General features: G+C 41.4%; 1 protein-coding gene across 1 annotated transcript in view; it reads left to right on the top strand.

Annotated features, from left to right (window-relative positions):
* Nucleotides 1-20,325, top strand: part of CUBN (cubilin) — a 146,040-nt gene that overhangs the window by 42,597 nt on the left and 83,118 nt on the right. The window contains exon 28 of the mRNA XM_076331626.1: nt 13,016-13,175. Within this exon, the coding sequence (XP_076187741.1) occupies nt 13,016-13,175 (160 nt within the window). The remainder of the gene's footprint in view (nt 1-13,015; nt 13,176-20,325) is intronic.

The raw sequence follows: 20,325 nt of genomic DNA, 5'->3' as shown, positions 1-20,325 counted from the left end.
AAATCAGGTCTTCTCCAATAAAGAAAAGCAATAAGGATGCAGAAGACCAAGAGGAAATTTATCTTATCTAAATTTAGCCAGCCACTCAAGTGTTAAGTCCAAATGATTCATCCCTATTTTCTCCATGATCAGTGGGGTGTGAAGCATTGCCAGAGAGCACTTCATCCTACCTTAAGACAGGTGTCTGCAATAGGGAGGATGAATCACTTTGCAGGTGCCTAGACTTGCTACAAAGAGTCTAGCTACCACCTTAGATTAGATGCACTGACTTTTATGGGTGAAGTGAGATGTCATGATTCCAGCTTCATGTAAAGAAGAAGAAATCCTGGTATTACTAAATTGATTGCAAAAAGGCAATAAGCCCAATTATTTTCCTCTTGTTTTTATCTGAGAAGGAGTGGGGAATGTTAAAAAACTTTAAAATGTGTTATTTCTACATTTTTAAAGGGAGGGTTGCTGTGTCTCCTGTTTATATTTTCCTTTTCATAATTAATCTGCTTCTTCAAAGGGACTGAAAGAAACTGAATTTACCCACAAACAAAATGAGAAATTTTTAGCCAAATAAAACCATCTAGTCAATCTAAAGCCAAGTATCCTTTATTTTCATTTCCTGAAAAATTTTATTTCTAGGACAACTGAAACGATATCTTCTCTCAGTTTTGTACTTCGTACTGTGGAAAGTAGAGTGTAGTCATGGTCACTGCTATACTGAGGATTATAATCTCCTGTCTGCAGTTTTGCTGTTTTGCTGAACTAATCCATCCTTCAGATCTGACCCTTGTACAGGATGCCAGTATGTAGCCCCTGTGCTCTACTTAGGTTTTGCACAAGAGGAATTGAAATTTAGAGAAGTGTTAGAGAAGGCTACTTACGGCTAAGGAGAGGACTAAGGAATAGTGCCCACATTTCTGGGGATACTTACTTACACTGGGGTCTTGCAGAAGGTCCAGCAACAGGCCTGGTGATGGGCTAATCTATTCCCTCTAGACATCCTCCCTTGCTACCTCTATGCCAACTTTCACAGCTCAAAATTGGTAATAAACTGGCAAAAGTGGTGTTCTTCCAGCTTTCTTCTCTTTGTGGTCAGGAATGGAAAGAAAGAATAGACATGTGAAGAAAATAAACGAGGGGGCACTGTATTGAAAACTGTTAAACCCTGGTTCATTTTTGTGAGGAGGCTGGAAAGGAAACATTGGAGCCAAGTGGAGAGGCCAGTGCTAGTCGCAAGATGCTTAAGCCCTTGATCCATGAAAAGCAGGAGCCCTGCACACAGGAGCCAGCCAGTGAGGAGCAAGAGGCTTGCCAGAAAACACTATTCTAGGTGTAAGTCAAGGCTGGAGGAATAGTGCCAGAGGCAAGGACCTGATCCAAAGCACTTAAAAGGATAGAAATAAAACATATCGGAGGGAGTGAGGAGACAGGGAGCAGAAAAGTACTTGTACTCTTTGTTTTAACAATTTTTCAGTGCTTCCAATCAAAGAAAATACAGACTGAAAGAGGTATAAAAAGGAAAATGCAAGGGAAAAACAGTGTCATGAAAGTGTGTTAAGGAGGATTTAATTTGCAATTCATGTGGCATTACTTACAAATCTTTCTCCAAGTGCCATTAAGAAATACCACTTGGAAAAGATGTTCTCATTTGGTTGTTGCATGCTGCATAAATATGTGCCATAGTGTAAAAAAGAGAACAAGGTTGAACCAGCCAGGAAACTGAATAGTGTTTGCTCCCACCCTGCGTCTTGCGAAAGGGGAGTATGTTGGCAAGGCTGTGAGTGCTCTGTGGTGTAGGGGAAAGGGGGAATCATCTGGAACAAGCGTGCAGTTCACTTTCTAAGCAGACTGCAGATATTTGGGACTTTTCTGTCTGAAATCCATGTGGACTCTGACGCCACTGCAAATTGGAAAAAAGGTTAATAAAAAAAACCCCAACTCATAGCTGTTCAGCTAAGATAAATTGCTTTATTGCCACATGCTAGTTTTGAGGTTCTTTTATTACAGAGAGGCCTAAAAGGGGAAAGCTCTGATGCCCTGGCTGAGTATAACACTGAGAAAATAGAGATATAATCCTGTTCACTGTAGTCCAAGTGGGTGGTGCATGGGCCATGTGCCAGAGCCCTTCACCATTTTCTTGGAGGAAATGAGAAGCTGCTGCTCAGACAGTTTCCATGTAGCTACACTCACAAAGTGGAGTGGCCACTGGTGCTGATCAGGTGCTCTTTTTCCCCAGGAGCTTTTAGGTGCCCCTTTTCCCATCTCCTTTTGGGTTTGATGGCAGCAGCTTTCCCACCTCAGCCCCTTGCAGGAGGCAGTAACACCCTACTTGTCTTCTTAGTTCTGTGGCAGCCCTGACAGTAGCAGCCTGGTGCTCAGTGGCAGCTAGCAGATGGCAGGCTTGGTGACAGTACTGGCTGCTACTTGCTGGGAGGCTGGGGATGGGAAGGACAAGAGTTAGCTGTTAGGTTGGATTAGGTGATGATCACAGTTATGGTGGTAGATGGAGTAAGGGAAAGTGATATGTGATGGAGGACAAGATTAAATGTTGCAGAGGTGTTATGGCAGAGAGCTGACTTGCCTGAGCAAAGTACAATCAAGAAATGGTAGTTGCAAAAAAGAATAGCAGAGCTGCTTTTAAAAGTCAGCGGGAGAAATAGATTTAATGCATGTGGACGTATTTTTATGACATTGCAAATGTCTCAAACTACAGCTCTGATTTTTTTGAAATCTTTCTGAATTCTGAAGGAGAAAATCATGGTGCTTGGTGGGGTAGGGACAGCTAGACTGGGCAAGCTGCATTCCTGAGTACTGCTGGACCTGGCCCACTGGAAACTGTGGTTTTGGTTCCAGTCTCCATACTGGAAAAGGGCCTGTTCTTCAGCTTTGTGTTTAGTTATGACTTACTTACGCTTCTGACCCAAACCCACATGTAGCATACAAGAGCATTTTGCCTCATGACTAATTCAGTCTGATATACACAATATATTAATTTGCTATTTGCTCCCTGGCTTAGTCCACATATGAGTCAGAAATTAAACATGTAGAATAATGACAAAACCAAAAGTTTCTACACACAGGTATTCCTAGTGGTTGTCAGTTACCAAAGATATTATCATCACTTAGAGCAAATAACTGTTTCGAATATAGGACAAGGAAAAAGATAGTTAGATGTCCAAAGAGTACAAGTAAGTGCAAGTACAGTGCGTGGCTGTCCCAGACTGAAATGCAGCCACAGCTGTACAATGAGGAGTCAGCCATGTATTGTGTTACCTATTTCCTTTTCGCCTTTGATCATGGGATGCTTCTTGTGAGCCAGACCACAGTTTGCAGCAGCTGGCTGGCGTTACTCATGGTGAGCCGCATTCCTCCTCTGCAGGGAGCCTTGAGTGACTCTGAGTCGGTCTGGCCTGGACAGGGCCTGCATCTCCACCGCTTCAGCACATACAACTATTTATACCTGTGTCAAGTAGGAAGGAAAAAGTCCTGTTCTTGTGACTTGGTGGCAATTTTCTGCCCCTGTGCATAGGTGCCAGAAATTGAGAAGGGGCAGTGTGAGAGGGAGGCAAAACTGCAGTTTTTTATAATGTCAGTCTCTAGCATGAATCTCATATGAGCACTTTCTCAGCGAATGGGCAGCGTGCAGTGTTTCATGGCCTGTCAGAGGATGTTGGCTCATTGCTAGTAATGCTCACAGGATGTGTGACATTTTGGAAGGAGCTTTACAGCAAAGTTTCAAGAATGTGAGATGAATTGTTTGTGATAAAGACATGTACAGAAGTGGCAATGATATGATACAAGGCATACCAAATAGCAGACTGTTTCCTAGTGATGCTGCACTAACTGTAATTAGATTGGATGGTCTTAAAATTATATTGCGTGCTGTGGCTTGGCTTAATAACCTAACATTAGTCTTTCTAGAGGAGTCATCAGGCTGTAGCCAGTGAGATATTGCAGACAATGACATAGAAATGTCATTCCTTCCTCTACATTCACCAGGTTATTAACTGAACAAGCATATATTTAACTCCCCATCTTTAATGATGAATTACCTTCTTATTTAGTATGACAGAACATAATCTCCACAGAGGCAAAGCTATTTTATAAGTAAGGAGAATGTCATGTTATTGCCCTGAAGATCAGAGTCTTGCAGTAGGACTGAAATTTAGTCCTTTCTTATCCAAGAAAAACATCATTTGAAAACCACTAATCTTTCTGTCCTTCAGTGACAATCTCCCTCTATGTTCTGCTCAGAAAGTACAACCGTCCATTGAAGTCCAGCCTGTTTAGCATCTGCTTCTATAAGTACAGGGAAGACCTTGCCCAGCCTTTTGCAAGATGCCACCAGCCTGATAAGCAGATAATAAAATTGTGTCATGCAGCAAGACAAGTTTCAGAGCGCTCTGTTTGAGTCTCACCCCTTTGGTCTAACGTGCTGCTAACGTGCAGCACGTTAGTCGTCTAGTGGCAAGAATGGAATTATCATTGGGTTAATGCAAAAGAACATCTTACGGGGGCAAACGACTGCCTGATAACAACAGTAGCCTTCCTTCTGCTGCAGGGCAGGACAGAGTTCCTATCTGGAATAAAGCACTTCCTTGCTTGCTTACTGCCAGTGTACTTAAGCAGTCCAGACTCTTTCAGCAATTAGGCTCAGGGTGGTTAAAATACCATTGCATCCGTATATGTGGAATATTATCAAATGAGTACAGTAATTAATACGGCATCTGCTCCTGAGAACTGTTTCATTTCCTTCTGGTGGTAACAGGATATGTCCTTTTTTTTTTCTTTTTTAAACCACAGTAGCATTCCAGGGATGTGCCATAATATCCTTTTTCTCCATCTGGGAATACTGCATTAGATAATTGTCACTTGCACTCAGCTGGTCATCCTCTTTTTTTATTAGCTTATCATAGAAAAAAAAAAAGCTTACCGTGTTTCTAGTTTTACTCCCTTTTGTACTTGTAATTAGTAAATATGCTTAAACCATATTAGGAGATTAACATTATTACATTTTATTCATGAGTGTGTCTTTTTAAAGTGCTGCAGGAATTCTCCAAGCACAGAGAATGGCTTTGCTTATGGCCATGCATTGATTTACAAAAAGTCACCAGTAGTATATCACCCTGGGGAAGCAGATGATATATTAAATATACCCATCCAGGTTCTGCACACAGACATCAAATTACAGCCTGCTGGCCAGACTGCAGTGGTATCCATTAACATATTACCATGCAAGCTGGCAGCATGCCAGCCCATCCCTGGATTCCTTCAGGAGTTTATGGGCCTCCACAAGAAGTCCTTCAGTGTAAGACAGTAAGGATAAAAGCTACAATTCTCCTTGGGTTTCTGTGGCAGGCCTCACCATTGGTACACAAGGAAATCTTAGCCCTTGCACTGATTTTCAGTGAGAGATCTCGATACTCAGAAGGAGAGTGTCGGGCCAAAAGCTGCCCACCTTAGACAAGACTGGCTCAGGGCTCAGATTTTTGTTTTCCCAATTGCCTGCATTGCCAGAATCAAGGTACACTTTGGCTTTGCTGTTTGAAAGGTTACTTAGAAGCAGACCTACAAATGCGCACACAAAATCCCCCCACCCCTCAAGACAGCTAAATTTGTCAGTGATGAAAGTTGCCTGGTGCCTACAGAAACCTCAGATGACAAGAAGCACGAGTGAAGCCAGCACAGACTCTGCTCTTAGACTCACAAAATGAGTCAGACCTTCATGGACTCAGCGTTTTCCACACCCTACCAGCTCAGAGCAATGTGACTTTGCCTGTACCTTCAGGAAAAAGTACTGTACAATGAAATGACTGTGAAATACTACCATATGATGGTAGTGTGCATGCCCCTTGTTGGGGAAAGGGCACTTGGGACTCATCTTGTTGCAGCTGGATTCTTCTCTCCTCTGTTCTCCTTCTGTATTCCAAATTTTGCTGGAAAGCCTGGCCAGCGTCTTTGAGACTGTGCAATGAAGTGGCTTATCCCACTCAGCACAGGCATCACAATACGAAATTACGTGGTGGCTGGAGAAACCCCATCTGATTGGTCAAAGCTTCCCTTCATCAAAGGGAAGCCCCCAGACGACTCAGAGAAAACCACACCAGACTTTGAGGAAGGTCTTGTCCCTCCCCTCCCTGTTGTTCCCATGAGCAGGCGGTTTTGCTTTCCTGAAAGCTTAAGAGGCAGGAATATTTCCCTTTTTTCCCCATCTTCATTTGCCGAGACCAATCTGCAGCTCTTCTCAGTTGCCATAGTTATGCATGATGCAAATTTTCTCAAATGAGGGGGATTCCCAGAGTGGATCCTGCCCTCTCTGGCCTCTGACAGTGTCAGTGTGATGTTTGCTTGCACTGGCAGTTCAGTTCATCTGGGCTGGCAAAGCATGTGGGGAGCAGCACTCAGCCCTGCACATGAGTCAGCGATGCTGCAAACTGCTCAGACCCCCCTGGGCTTTTCAGAGCAGGCACACCTTCTCCATCCCCCCTACCCCGATTGCTGTGTCCCTAGGCACAGCCCTGCCTCTTTGTAAGGAGCTTTTCCCACAGTAGCAGCTTTCTCCTGAAGAATAACTTTGGAAATATTATTGTCTCAAGCTCAGAAGTATCCTGCTCCTTCACCATGAGTGGATTCTTGCTGTAGAGGAACCGCCTCAATTTCTGAGACATTGAGGAAAGCACTCTACCAAAATAGCCACAGCCTTGTGACCAGGCATGTGTGATCCCACTACCACAAGGGCGTGGATCCCCAAGCAGCCCCTTGGTCAGCAAAGGCAGGAGAGACACTTCAGGGACCCGTTTGGATGTTGGCCATGACAGCAAACCTCTGCCTGTACCTCAGGGAGAGGCATGGGGTCAGGAGCAGGACAAGGGGCAGCCTGGGTTTGCCCCAGGCAATGGAGCCATTATTTGAGGTCAAAGAACCCACAGTGGTTAGCAGAAAGGCAGGCTTTGCAGAGGCACTCCTGCACTGGACTGCCTTGCTTTTGACTCAGCCTGCTCTGTCTTGCATGCATGGGTGAGACTCCAGGACTGCCCCGTTGCAGGTGGCTGGGACCTTCTCCATCCAGACAGCATGGTGATTAGGTGGAGGTGCTTTCCTAATACAGACTTGAGGATTTGAAATATCATGCTGAACAAATAAGGTTTTGAGTGCAGGTCTTAGGGTTGACCGACTAGGTGGATGCCTCCTAGGCATTCCTTTCTTAAACAGCAGTAGTTTCCTACTCCTACATCTAAAATAATTTTAAAATTTCATCCAAAGATACACCCTGCATTTCTGACATTCTTATAATAAATCCAGAGCCTTGCTAAAGAAAATTACTATTTCTGTATCATTTGCACAGAAAGACAGGAATGAGCAGATTTGCCTGTAGTTAGAAATGCTTGTTTTCTTTGAGAAGGTAGTAAGTGGTAATGTAAGAGATGAAAAATTCTTTTTAAAAAATATCACTGCAGTCCAGTGTGGAATTTAACTTTGCTTGAAACTTTCAAAGGGCTCTGAGTATTTCAGGCCCAGGTTACAAGACAAAACATAGACTCAGATACAACTCTTACTATTGAAAAACTAGATGTTTATACATTTCCATATGTTAGATAAATCCCAGCAAGATTAACCAGTGTGCCTATATGTCTAGTGATACACGATGTCAAACTCCATTGTACTATGGAATAAAATGGTTAATTAGTGGAAGTGTGTCATTGTGTGGAGACAAGAAAGTTGCTTACGGTGGTCAGAGCAAGGAGTTTTGTCAAAGGTCATCTAGGGCATAGACATATTTAAATAATCATATTAAAATATTATTTAGAATGAATTCTTAAGGAGGGCTTTTTTCTAGTGGCAATTGCAAACACTTCTCATCATGCAAACACAAACATAACCTTATTTTGTTCTCCTGTTTGTGCAGAAATAACAAGGCTCCACATAGTAAATTGCTCAAAGTTTTAAGCTGCCTTTGTTTCTATGAAAACTATGTCACCGTGGTGCTAAGCTAGCGCAATGTGCCACATACTGGAGCTTTAGTTTGTTGTTTTTTTCTCTGGCTGACAGACCTGCAGGTTCTTAAGCTTGCACTCTAGTTCTTCTAGAAGGAAATGTGTTGCTTGGAAATGGATTATTTTTATTTAATTCTTGCTTTAACAATTAATGGTGATCTCACTTTGGAGTGCATTCTGTTACTTGTCTGGTTTTTGCTTCATTTTGTTTTCTGGCAACATATTTGTTGCGATGCCATCAGAATTTCCTTTTCAAAAAATGACCCGTTCAGGAAGAGCTGCTCAGATACCTGTAATCACTGCCTCTAGTGTTTAGATCAGACAAAACAATCCCATATCAGGTTTCCCACTTCTAAGAGGAAAGGGGTACTTGTGTGTGTTAGAATAGCTCTTCGAGGATGTCCTAGAGGCTCTGGCAATGGGTGGGGCACTCGCAGCTATGCTGATCTGATCCAAGGCGCAACCTCCTTTTCCGAGTTCTGCAAATACAGCCCAGGGCTGTTGCTGTTGGTTCCCACAAAAAGGCTTTCAGACTGAAAACAAAAAAATTGTTTCAAGACTCAAATTGAGACAATTATTGATATAATGACTCATAATTATATAATGAATTAATGACATCTGATAATAGAATTATTTACAGTACCATAAAAATGAGAACTGTCAATATTCATAGGATGGATTTTCCCCTCATATGAAACTGAAAGACTCCATTATCTCTGGATCAAGACTATGTGTTGTGCCTAACTAGTATATGTAAGCAGCTTTTTTCCAGAGCAGGTTAGGCTGGGGGTTTTCCTTTATAATGATTTTCCTGATGAAAAAAAGTGCCTTTTCACAGACATAAAGTTCTCCAAGAGAAAATTGAAATTTTGCCCTAAAAAAAAATCGGTTTCCTGTCAAGAAAACTGAACAGATGGAGTCCCACTACCTGTCTGGAAGGCTCCTGTCAGTCTCACTTTGCAAGAAGGAATAAGCTTGACAAGGCGCTGGGCTAGAAAAATGTCCCTGCTTCAAGTATGGCCAAATGGAACACGTTCAAATTTTCTTTCCTCCCATTTGTTTGAGATCATTATTTCTTTCCATGCAGCAGAAACTCCATTTTCTGGTCAGCTCCGTCCTTGAGCCCTTGCTCCAGTTCTGGCAATGAGCTTCTCTGTGACACAGGTCATGCTGCTTTGCTTTGCTCCTCCAAAGAGATGTGAACATCTGTGGCCTCCAGAGCATTATTACTGGTGTCAGCAACATATTTCCAGGCTGAAGAGGCAGAAAAGCCAAAATGTAATACTGGTGACCATGGTGTCTCCTGTGGGAGAGCCATCCAAGCCAAACCCTTCCTGCAGCCTAGGCTAGTCCTGCTGTCCCAGCCCCACTCCAATCTACAACAGATGGTTTTCAGCTGCCACTTTGCTGCAGGGAAGTCCTACAGCTTGATTCATCCCTTAGAGAGCTAGTACCTCCCCTTTTTACTTTTGTGTCAGCCTATATGCTTGCTCCTGGGCAGCCTGATAAGGAGTTTCTCTTAACGGTTATTGAGCCCATGCCTAATAGTTCGTCTGAACATACTGCATCCCCGCCTGGGCCCGGTGCCGGGGTGCAGGCTGATGAAGTGGAACACTACGGGTTCTGCTGGGCAATTGCTTCAGTTAAAGAGGGGGGGCTAAGGATCTGAACGTGTGTTGCAGATGTTTGCATGTTTTGCCTGTTGAATTGTCTGCCAAAATCATTACGAAGCCCTTGGATTTTCTGATGGAGGCTAAAAGGTCTGAACAAATAAATTACGAAACAAATATCTACACAGAATGGGAGCAAGCACTTTCTTCCCAATGAGTAGCTGGGAGGGAGCCCAATCCCCAGTTCCTAGAGTAAGCATGGTACCAGACCGACTAATAAACTGCCCCAAAATTCAATTGTCTTGCACAGACCAAGGGAGTACCTTGCCTCATATAGCCTGGGGAAGAACCTTCCCCTCGATTTGCAGCAGTTTAGGATAGCACAGCTGACAAAGCAGGCCCTTAAACAAGAAACACTGTCTCAAGAGATCAGAAGAGAAATTGTGGCTCTTGAGATCTGCATTCAGCTTCAATTTCACTTGCCCATATTTGTGTGAGAGCAAAATGTGTTTTGAGAAGTTCAAAATGCCCTGTGAAAACACACAGCTGTTCCCTTCATTTAGACGTGAAAGACAGCTTGAAAAACCCACTGTAATTCTAGCAGTCGTGCTCTGCCTCTCTCAATGAGTTACAGCTGGCCAAGCACTCAAATTTCCTGCAAAACTCTGCTCTGAACCCAGACCCACGGGGCAGCACGGCATGAAGGGATTGCCATAGTAACCATTCTTTGTGTCTCAAAAAACTGACGGACTGTTTTCAGGGGAAATTACATAGAAATGTGACATTCGCTGTCTTAGATAAAAATAACACTCCCTTGATGAATCAAAGTTGCAGGAGACTCACGAAGGTTGTTTTTTTTGTTTGGATTTGAAAGTTTCTGGGTATGATTTAGTCCCTAGTTCTTTAGAATGGTTTTTCATTTGTAATCACTGAAGCTAATGGCTGATTATTGAATATGTATCTTAACACAGTTTTTGCTTCTATTCAGAGCACAGATTCATGATCTCCACATTGATTCATTCTTCCCCATTCATATTTTTCTGGTGTAAGATTTCCATGGCTTGAAGCCACAGAAATATGAGTAGTATATACCACAAAGCTGTCGAAGGAAGTAGTACTATTAAAAAAATCTAATTGGATCTGACTTTATTTCATTTTGCTGAACTTAAGCCATAAAAGAATGTGTAAAGCTCTCAGCCTGGCTTGGAGGAAGGTCATAACTGTAATGCTGGGCATGGGACAGCTCATCTGTCTGTCAGGAGGTCCTTCAAGCTTTACATTTGGAAAGAATACAGGTGGATGTTCAACTTCTTAACATCTAATCTTTATGACAATTTCATATCTATTATCAAACACATCTGATCAAGGCTTTGCAAGAACTACCAGCAATGGGTCTGCAATTAGAAACTCTCAAGCTTTTCTGATTTCACCTAGAGAAACCATACCAAATGGAGTGATAGTTCTCAAGTTCCAATACACTTCTCATGGTCTGAGCCTTTCATTGCATTAGAGGATTGAAAACCTTGGAATATTACCATAGAATTATTCCTGCAATTTGTGCCTAACTTCTGGCTGAACTACCTCCAATTTATTTTTTATTAAAAAAAAGACATTAAAACTAGACTGTCTGCTTGAGGATTTGAAACCATTTGAGTAGATTTCTTGGCCCCAACTATGTCTTAAATCAACAACAAGATTTCTGAAGTTTCTGCAAGACCAACGTCTTGAACAGAAAAGCTGAGGGTTTAATTACTCATTCCATATGTGAGTCTGCTAGAAGACGTGTGCAAAAATTAGTAGCTAGCATGGTTAATCAGTGTTTACTGTAATATCATACTTCCATACTATGGGCGTTGAGTGTAGGAGAATTCTTAGTGGAAACAGAGGTATTTGGAAAAGAGATTTGAATGGAGAGCAAAGATAAATAAACCTTGGCTGTTTTTCTAGAGATCATAGATTTGATTCTTTGCATGGAGAGAACTTTACGGTGATGGCTTCAGAACAGAGAAAAGTTTTTGCTGAAATTCTGAAAGGAAGCATGCCAAAAATTCACAATGAGAATGTTCAGACATGGTTTCTGTGCCAGTAATTTGCTGGGTTGTGTTAGGAAGATGTGCTCTGTGAGATAGAAGATCAGATGAACTGTGGCAAAGTGATAAGAAAGCACAAGGGTTGCTGTTTTTCTAAACTTTAAGAATCATAGTAACAAAAGGAGAAATAATAAAGCAATTCCTAACTTGACAACAACTGGCAATCTGGTATCATAAGTCAAAGGTAATTTAGCTGAAATGTCTCATTTTTACCAGTTTTGCAAAAATTATACACCTCACCCCTGAAAATTGAGACTGAGCATTGGGATATTTAGTGAGGAACACAGATGCATATTCAGTGTGATTTACTGGATTTGAAAAATGTCACAAAACTCGGATTTGAAAGACCCTTTAAACCTGTTTGGAGACAGTTAATGTGAAAAGGCTTAAAAGCTCTAAGCATCCACTATCACCCCATCAAAACATGTATTAAGTTTTTTCATTTCAATGTGAGTGTATGACTAAGTTCAGATTTCAAGATTTAAATACAGGAATATTTCCTTAGCATTTTATTTGTTTGGGTTTGGGCTTTTGCTTGTTTTTTTTTTTCAGTGGTGATGTTTTAAGAGTGGGATGGAAGATTTCTCATCTGTGTTTGGGGAACAGAAAGATTTTCAGGCTGGCCACATCTGCCAACACACTGACTGTCAAAATGCCATCATGTAGAATATGACTAGGAGATCAAACATAAAGTGTTTCTAAGTACAAAAGTTCAGAAAGCATGACTCAGTCCACTTCTCCTCCAAAGCAGGACACTAGCATAAGATCATGAAACAATACACAAACACATGTGAAGTTTGCCATGTGGTTTTTGAGGATTTACTTTGCTTTTGGTTTTCAGTTTGTCCTCACTACTCTGGGAGGCCCTGGTGATGCTGCCTGCTTGGTTTTCTCCGTCACAAGTTCAGTCAGTCCTGAAATCACCTGAGTGCAGTCTTAAAGAAATGAAGATGTAAACAGAGTTGTCACTGGGGGATCTGGAGGCACTGAGCACAGTCAAATCAGATCCATGACATCCCCTTTTTCTTTTTATTTCAGTTCATTTTCATTGGCCCTTTATCTTCTTCCTCAGCAACCCCCAATACACACCAAAACAGAAACAGCAAATCCGTCCTACTGTACACAGTGTGCAGCCAGGTTTGAAGACATATTGCAGTTATATTTGCTCATCATTTCACCTAAATCTTTCCACGCTCCCCAGAGCTCATATTGCTGTGCAAAGGTGGCCAGTGCAAGAAGTCTCACTGCTTTTTCTTTGACATTCTGTACAAAACATTAAGAACTGGGGAGCTGCTTTTTACTCACTGGGATATTTTTTGTTTTATTTCAGCTCTATGATGGGCCTGATGTACAATCCAACCTGATAGGCACTTTCTGTGGACAGTCTCTTCCAATGGCAGGGAGCACTACGGGGACCAGCCTTCATGTAGTGTTTTATTCTGACGGACTGAACGCTAGAAGTGGGTTCCAGATGCTGTGGCATGTAAATGGTAAGTTAACCAGGTTTCCTCTGGGAAGGTATGTTTCCTTCTTCCCTGTATGTGTAACGGAGTCCCAGCTTATGCCACCCTATGTCAGCTAACTAGAAATAACCCATTACAGCTCTAAAAACATTGCATTTCCTCATAATTCCTCAAATACTTTCCCAGTGGATGTTTCTACACATACACACCTTTGAAGATCATCTGATCAGACACTGAGAGCTGTTAGTGAAATATGCTTTCATTTGCAGGAATAGGCACAGGGATGAGGGGCACCTGCAGAATTTCTGTACTGAACAGGATATATATGCTATTACAGGGGAACTGTGGGTGACTTGGGCTTTCTAATGGGAAACAGCCCTCAGTTTGCTCCATTCCTATAGGCTTGTGTTTTCTGTGCAGGCTTCTCTCTAGTTTTATTTAATGGTGCTTGTTTTCTTGGGTAGCATGTTCACTTCCAGCTGCCCCCCACCCCCCTCTCTGCATGAAATAACATGGGCGAGGATGTGCTTTGGGTTTTTCTCTTGTTCTTGCATGTCACGAAGGCTGTCACAGGCCTCATTAAATAGGCAAGCATACATGCCAATTATAAACAAATCGGTTACTGACTGTACAACTGCAAACTGTTTGCAGTTTCTTCATAAGTGAGGATACAAATGCAACTTTTTCACTGCTTATTTAACAGCAATATTGGACTGTAACAAGATTAAATTGTGTGCCATTGTACATCCCCTCAAAGAGGATCCAACCTTGAAAATAATTAAATCGCCACAGTTGCCCTGTCTGTCTAATCAGTTCACACCATTCAGCTTTGACAGCATTGTAAAGCAGCTGAAATCGGCTGCAGAGGCCCCACTGTGGGTTGCTGAGGTGTACGGCATGCTATACATTGTTTGAATAGGAGCTCCTCTGTGCTACCACAGACTGCTGGCGTTTGTGGGCTCCCAAAGGGCTCTCGTCGACTAGACAGTGGTGTTGTGCATTCAGCAGAGGTCAAGGAGCATTTCTGGGCAAAGGAGGGACATATGCGGGAGGAGTGAGATGTGTGGCAGGAGCCAGCAGGGGAAGTGCTGCAGCACAAAGGTATGTTCTTGTGCTTCGAGGTGATGTCATTCTGGGACTGCACAAAAGAAGAAAAAGTGGAGGCTTTTATGCACAGCCAGATGACATCAGCTCCATATAGTAGCCATGGTGCTGGGTTAACTTTCTTTTCTAAAGCTCTCAAAGCTTTCCAGAATCTGCCTGCATGGTAAGCACTCTTGCGCTTTCCCTACACGTCCCCCTGCAAGCATTTCCCGTTCTCTCCAGCCCTCTCCCACCCCCCCGCACTCCTTTTTTGCACTGACACATTCACTTCTGTGTCAGCCAGCCCTGCCCCTCTGTTAGTTCCTGGACACTAAACTGCAGCCTAATGCTGCACAGGGCCCAGGCTGCTAATATGGGACTGTGTCTGAGTGGCAGAGCAGGATCTGTGGGTTCAGATAGGGCTGGCTCCTAGGGAATGTCATTGCTGGCTCCGAACGTCACAGCTGCGACTCCTGACAGCCTGTAATATGAGTGCAAGTTCCTCCAGAGCTCACCACAGTCATCTTCTTTTTGTTCATTGCAGGCAGTTCCTTTTTTTCTCGATTGGTGTCATGCACAAATATGGGTATTCCTCTTACCCTTGGTGGCTACGTTGTCTGGGCATATACCGTTGCCCTGGACTGGATAAAATTAGACATGTTCCTGTGGTCGGGGTGCTATATTTGCCTCTCCCTTCTGAAAATCTTTCAATTGCACAAAAAAAGCTCAGTGGAGAAAGTCCCTTAGTCTAGGGTAACTCATCAGGAGATGCAGCTTTGTGTTGGGTATTTCAGAGTGAAGCATTCAGGTCCCCTCTTCCATGAGGGCAAATCCCTAAGAGAATCTAAACCTGGATCTGGTAACATCTCACCTGACAAGAAAATAACAAGGCTATATATATTGCTGAGAGAAGAGCTTTTACTTCTGCTCAAGTGACAAATGTGTGCTCTAGAGTTCAAGCTGCTGTGAACTATTTCTCAGGCTGTCCATTTGCTCCTTAACCAGCAGTTGTGAAGCATCTATGAGATATGTATCAAGGACATTCACATGCTTTGGTGATAAAAGAGAGCAGCACTTATATTTGCCACCATGTGCCTGATACAGGTCATTTCAGACACTCTTTCCAGCAGCTTTGCTTGTGGTTATGAGGTGATCACAAAAAGCCAAAGGCTTACCTCGTTGATAACTAGTGTGAAGAGCTCCTGCTGCCACACACAACACAAATTTGAAGTGTTTTGATTTGAAACATTTGCATCTGATCTTTCCAGTTGCTGAGTCGCTGCTTTTCAGTTGCTGAGTTGCTAATCTGGGTTGCTGAAGGAAACCCAGTCTTTAGGCTTTCCTAAAGGCAGAATTAGTAGCTGATCTTAGGAGAATGCTGTTATTTATGCTTAAAAGCATCCTATATAATTTTAACTTGGATGGAAAGCTGTAGTGCAAAGAATTCAATTTAAAAGTGGTTTTTGTTCTGAAATAACACTGTTCATATAAGGGGCTTCCGTTGACGAGGCTGGATTTAGAATTGATTTGGCTAAATCACTAATGTTTTCTTCTGCAGCCAAGGCCTCAAGAGGCTTATTCACCAGAGGAAAGCTTGAATTTGCAAAGTGCCCATTCCGCTTCTGCTGTTTATTAGGAAGCGTAGTACAGATATATTTTGGGGCATATTTTGGCCCTTTGAGAAAGACCAAACTCTTGGTAACAGTCTGGATGTTGCAAAGATGGCATGCCAATTGAATTGCTTTCCTTAAAAAAAAAAAAAAAAGAAGGCCAAAAGGTCAAAGGTCTCTCAGTGCAAAATTACACCAGTGACAACTGTCACTATCTGAGAAGACACATATTTCCTAGACCCGTCACTTACCTTATTAAGCAATGTGCATGTAGGAGCTGACTGCTTTATATATATATCTGCATTTCATTGGAAGCTTACTCATTAGGCTGCTTGATTGTCAGTAGAGCTTATAAATTCTGCTGGCTCTTCTCAGCATAGTCAAAATTTGCACCTGGTATTCTGTTTTCTGTGACACATTAATTCCCCCTTTAAAAAAGAAGTAAAGCTTGCTATTGAGAAAAGAATTATGTAGCCCCAAAGTATTGTATTGCTCTTTTCCTTCACCATCACCTTCTTTCTGTTGTATTTCCCTAAGAAATGATTGATGGATGGGCTGTGGAGAAAGCCACTTGATTCATCAGAAGTTTTCATTACTCTGAGTCTGTATTTTCAGAAGATGAAAACTATTAACAGGCATACAATAACTAAAGACTGGAGTTTTCAGTATATGTGTCAGGTAAAATGTGAAATAGTTTGTTAGTTCTCCAGGGAAGCATAACAGAAACAGAGATTAGATTAGGAAGCAGAAGCCATTCACTGCAGACATTTGCTAGGCATCCGTTAGGATTGCTGGAGAGAATATTGCATTGCAGGTCAATGAAGGAGCTGAGGCCCAGATTTCCTAAACCTGGATCATAACTCTCTTATTGATTTCTTGTGCAGCCTTTGACAAATTGCCATTTGTTCAGTTTTCAAAAATGTTCCTTTTCAGTGTCTTTCTGTCACATTAAGTCGAAGGATGCACAGGCTCTGATCTTTTGAAGTCCTGAGCAGTTGTTTTGAGTTGTGGGTGCTACCATGTTCAGAGCTGGCTTTTTGTATTGCAGTCTGGCTATTAAAAACATAGATATGTTCTCTATGAGAACTAAGGATGAACTCATTTCTGTTTCTTCAGCAAGCTGGACCTCCCCCCACCCCCCAAACTAATATATAAGAATAAGGGCCAAAATGTTCCTAAAATGCTTGTTGCTGAACAGTTCAATCAATGTCTGAGAGCTAGAAAATGGCATTTTTTAACACTGAACACTGGCAGCTGATACGGGAAGTGTGGCCATTCAGTATCTTGGAGGATTCATCTCCTGTTTAAATGCCTAAATTTGCCTTTTGGTCTCTGGGTCCCAGTAGTCTATCTTTATTTATTATCCATCTTACTGATTTCAGATTGGAACATGTTTAAGAAAATACCAGAATTCAGAAGACTGATAAAACAATAATAGTCAAAGCTACAGAAGTGATTAACAAATCAGACAGAAAAAAAAAAGTTTCTCACTTGAATTTTTACTCTCTTGCATAAAACTTCATCACAAAAATTACCCAACTTGCTCGACTGGATGAACTAAACCTTCTCCCAGTGTGAACTAAACCTACTCAAGAGAGCAAAAGATTTCAGAATCAAATCCAATTTATACTTCATGCAAGTATTAGTGTAGTACAGGCAAATGTTCATACTACATGCTCCTTGCAGCTAGAGTCAGTGAATGTTTACTGAAATATTTCACCATGAGCACAACAAATGGAACAACTCTGAATCCTTTCATTTCCCTAACTCTGATTTCACAGGAACAGTGCCAGTTCACTTTAAACTTTATGGAACAGATTTTTCTAGCATGTGGCTAAAACATACCCATAAATAAATCTGAAAACCTTGCAAATAATAGAGGTTTCCACAGATTACTACTCCTCTATTCAGCTATAATTATTTATGAGAATAGGGATTCTTCTTTGGTTAATGAACACCATCTGCTAACCAGACAGGCAGTAATATGGAAAGACATCTATAATTCATCCCTTGCACAATCTTCAGTGACTACTTAGATTTTAGCCAGAGGAAAGCAAAGACACCAAATATATGTTTCCTGAGCTTTCTATTTGTTGTCTGATTTCCTAGCAACTAACACCAGGTTAGGTAGTTGTTTTAAGCATTTTTCAAGGGAATTCCAGGACCTTTACCCTACTAAAAGAGTATCTCCCCTCCCTTTTTTTTCTCAGTTTAACTGCAGGGCTGAAGTTTCCAAAATGACTGCAAGGATGTCTGCATGAAATGAGCATATGCCATATGCAGTTCAGCTGTAAGAAACTTTTCCACAGTGCAGCTGTCTGTATAGCTGTCCACATACAGCAAGACTGTGTATTTCTGTGCTGAGAAAAACTTTTAAAGATGTTTCACTAGGAACAAAATGGTTTCAGATTATTTACTATTATTTCAGTGAGAGCTGAAGTCATGCGGCATTTATAGGTTCTGCTTCCTCATTTTTATTTACCCCTAAAGACCAAATCTTTTTTACTTTGTTGCCATAAACAGCACAAATTTCATTTATTTGAATAGAAGCAAACTCTAATCTGATGTTTGCAGACAAATGTAAACACTGGGAGAAGGTTTGTGTTCATTTAATAGTGATGCCAGAGATGGAAGAAGTTTAATTAGTTGAGATGATTACATCATCATTTAGACTTTTCCTATTTCAATATCTTAATAAAGTAGGCAGGCTACTTTTGTATGGAAATTACATCCCAGGTTAAATCAAAATGTATTTCTTAGCTTTCTCAAAAAATAGGAAAAGGATATGGTACATACAAATGCATGCTTCAAAAAAACAGGACTGCCATCTCTCCTGAAGTTTTCCTTTTAAATGCAAAATCCACACACCTATTCACATATATTCATATATGTATGTAAATAAATATGCATCTGCGTATACACTTACATCTTCAGCCTGAACACCATTCATATGAATGTAATTTGTTTGATACCTTTTCTGATTATTTTAAGTATCTGCCAAGGCAGATTTCAAAGCCTACTATAAGCATCTTAAGGCAGGGAATCTGTCTTCATAGGTAACACACAAATAATATGAAAAATACTTGCAGTTTAGTTTTCCTTGATGGCTTGTATCTGTGATCCAATCAAAGAAAGGGATAATGCTACAAGAATTGCGTGGCTAATGAAAATCGGGAAGACACTGAACAAACCATGGATCAAATTCTAAATTCACCTTTTTAAAATATTCAGGACAAAAAGTTTGTGGATAGTAAGGACCCATAATGTTCCAGGAACTGAAATATAAGCTGCAAAGTTTGTGAATCAAAGTTTGCTTCTCATTATGAAACAGCATTCCTGGAAAATTCCTTTTTTTTGTTCTAAGGCTGGGCAAATCTTTCACATACAACGTTTGTAAGCATTTCAAAAAGTTGTTCATTATTTGTGTTTTTCTCATTTTAGTGTTCTATAGATATAGCAAATGAGTTTGAAGGCAGGAACATTTGTTTTGATCTCTTAAGTATTTCTGTAAATATTTTGTTAAAATCATCTAGCATCTCTATTTTCAAAAAAGCACAACAGAACTGATTCTTACCTCATCCATATAAGAGCAGAAACATAATATATAGACTTTCTGCCAGTTGGCCAGAGAGTTCAGAGCCTGTTTCTGCTGTGATACGGAGGTTTCTGCTTCCATATGCAGGTCAGTCAAAATAGTTCAGGTGTGAAGTTCACATATTTGCAAAGATCAATGAGTCCTTTTTTCAGCTATTAGTCAGTGAATACTTAGGCATAAACTCAAGCAATTTCCAATCTGTTTGCAAACAATAAATGATTGGCAACATTAGCTCAGCACATTCATTATAAGAAATGAATCAGAGAGATCTAACTTTACCTCCATTTTACTGGAGCACTTAAAAAGAATCACTTCTCTTTTAACAAAAAGCCTTTTCTGGAAACATTTGTAGTTGGAAGAAAAGAAATGGCACATTAACAACAGTTTGACGTTCTTATTCATGTGCTTCACATACCTCATCCAGAGAATATCGGTTGAGCTCAGAGAAAATATAAACCACTCTGGAGAGGGAGCGTGAGTAATCTGAATGCTACCTGCAAGGGTTGCATAGAAAGAAAGGTCTGTGCCTCAAAGCACAGCACACAAGCTTTCCACTCAGCTGAGCCATTTCGGGTTTAAATAAAAAACATGTCTTTGTGGCTATCAGGAAACTCTTGGTAGGAGAAGCTGAGTCATAACTGCCTGTTTAGTTTTAAAATGTTCCCAGCTTTCTTCAGGCTGAGATAAATAGCAATTGGCTTTGTTCTTGCCTGCTGAAACTCCCCTGCCTCCCCGTTCCCACCCCCTCAGGAGCCAAGCCATCAAGTCTGTTTGTTGAGAAATCTTTTTGTTTCCCAAGCTGGCGAGGCTGCTTTTCCCTGCTGAAGTCCGTCCTCAGCGGCTGTGTCATTACTGCTGCTGAGGGAAAAGGAAGAGAGTAACTCACCCT

The sequence above is a fragment of the Aptenodytes patagonicus genome, chromosome 2, assembly GCF_965638725.1.
Source record: "Aptenodytes patagonicus chromosome 2, bAptPat1.pri.cur, whole genome shotgun sequence".
NCBI lineage: Eukaryota > Metazoa > Chordata > Aves > Sphenisciformes > Spheniscidae > Aptenodytes > Aptenodytes patagonicus.
Note: the sequence above shows the minus strand (reverse complement) of the source record. Positions and strands in the feature narration are given on the sequence as shown.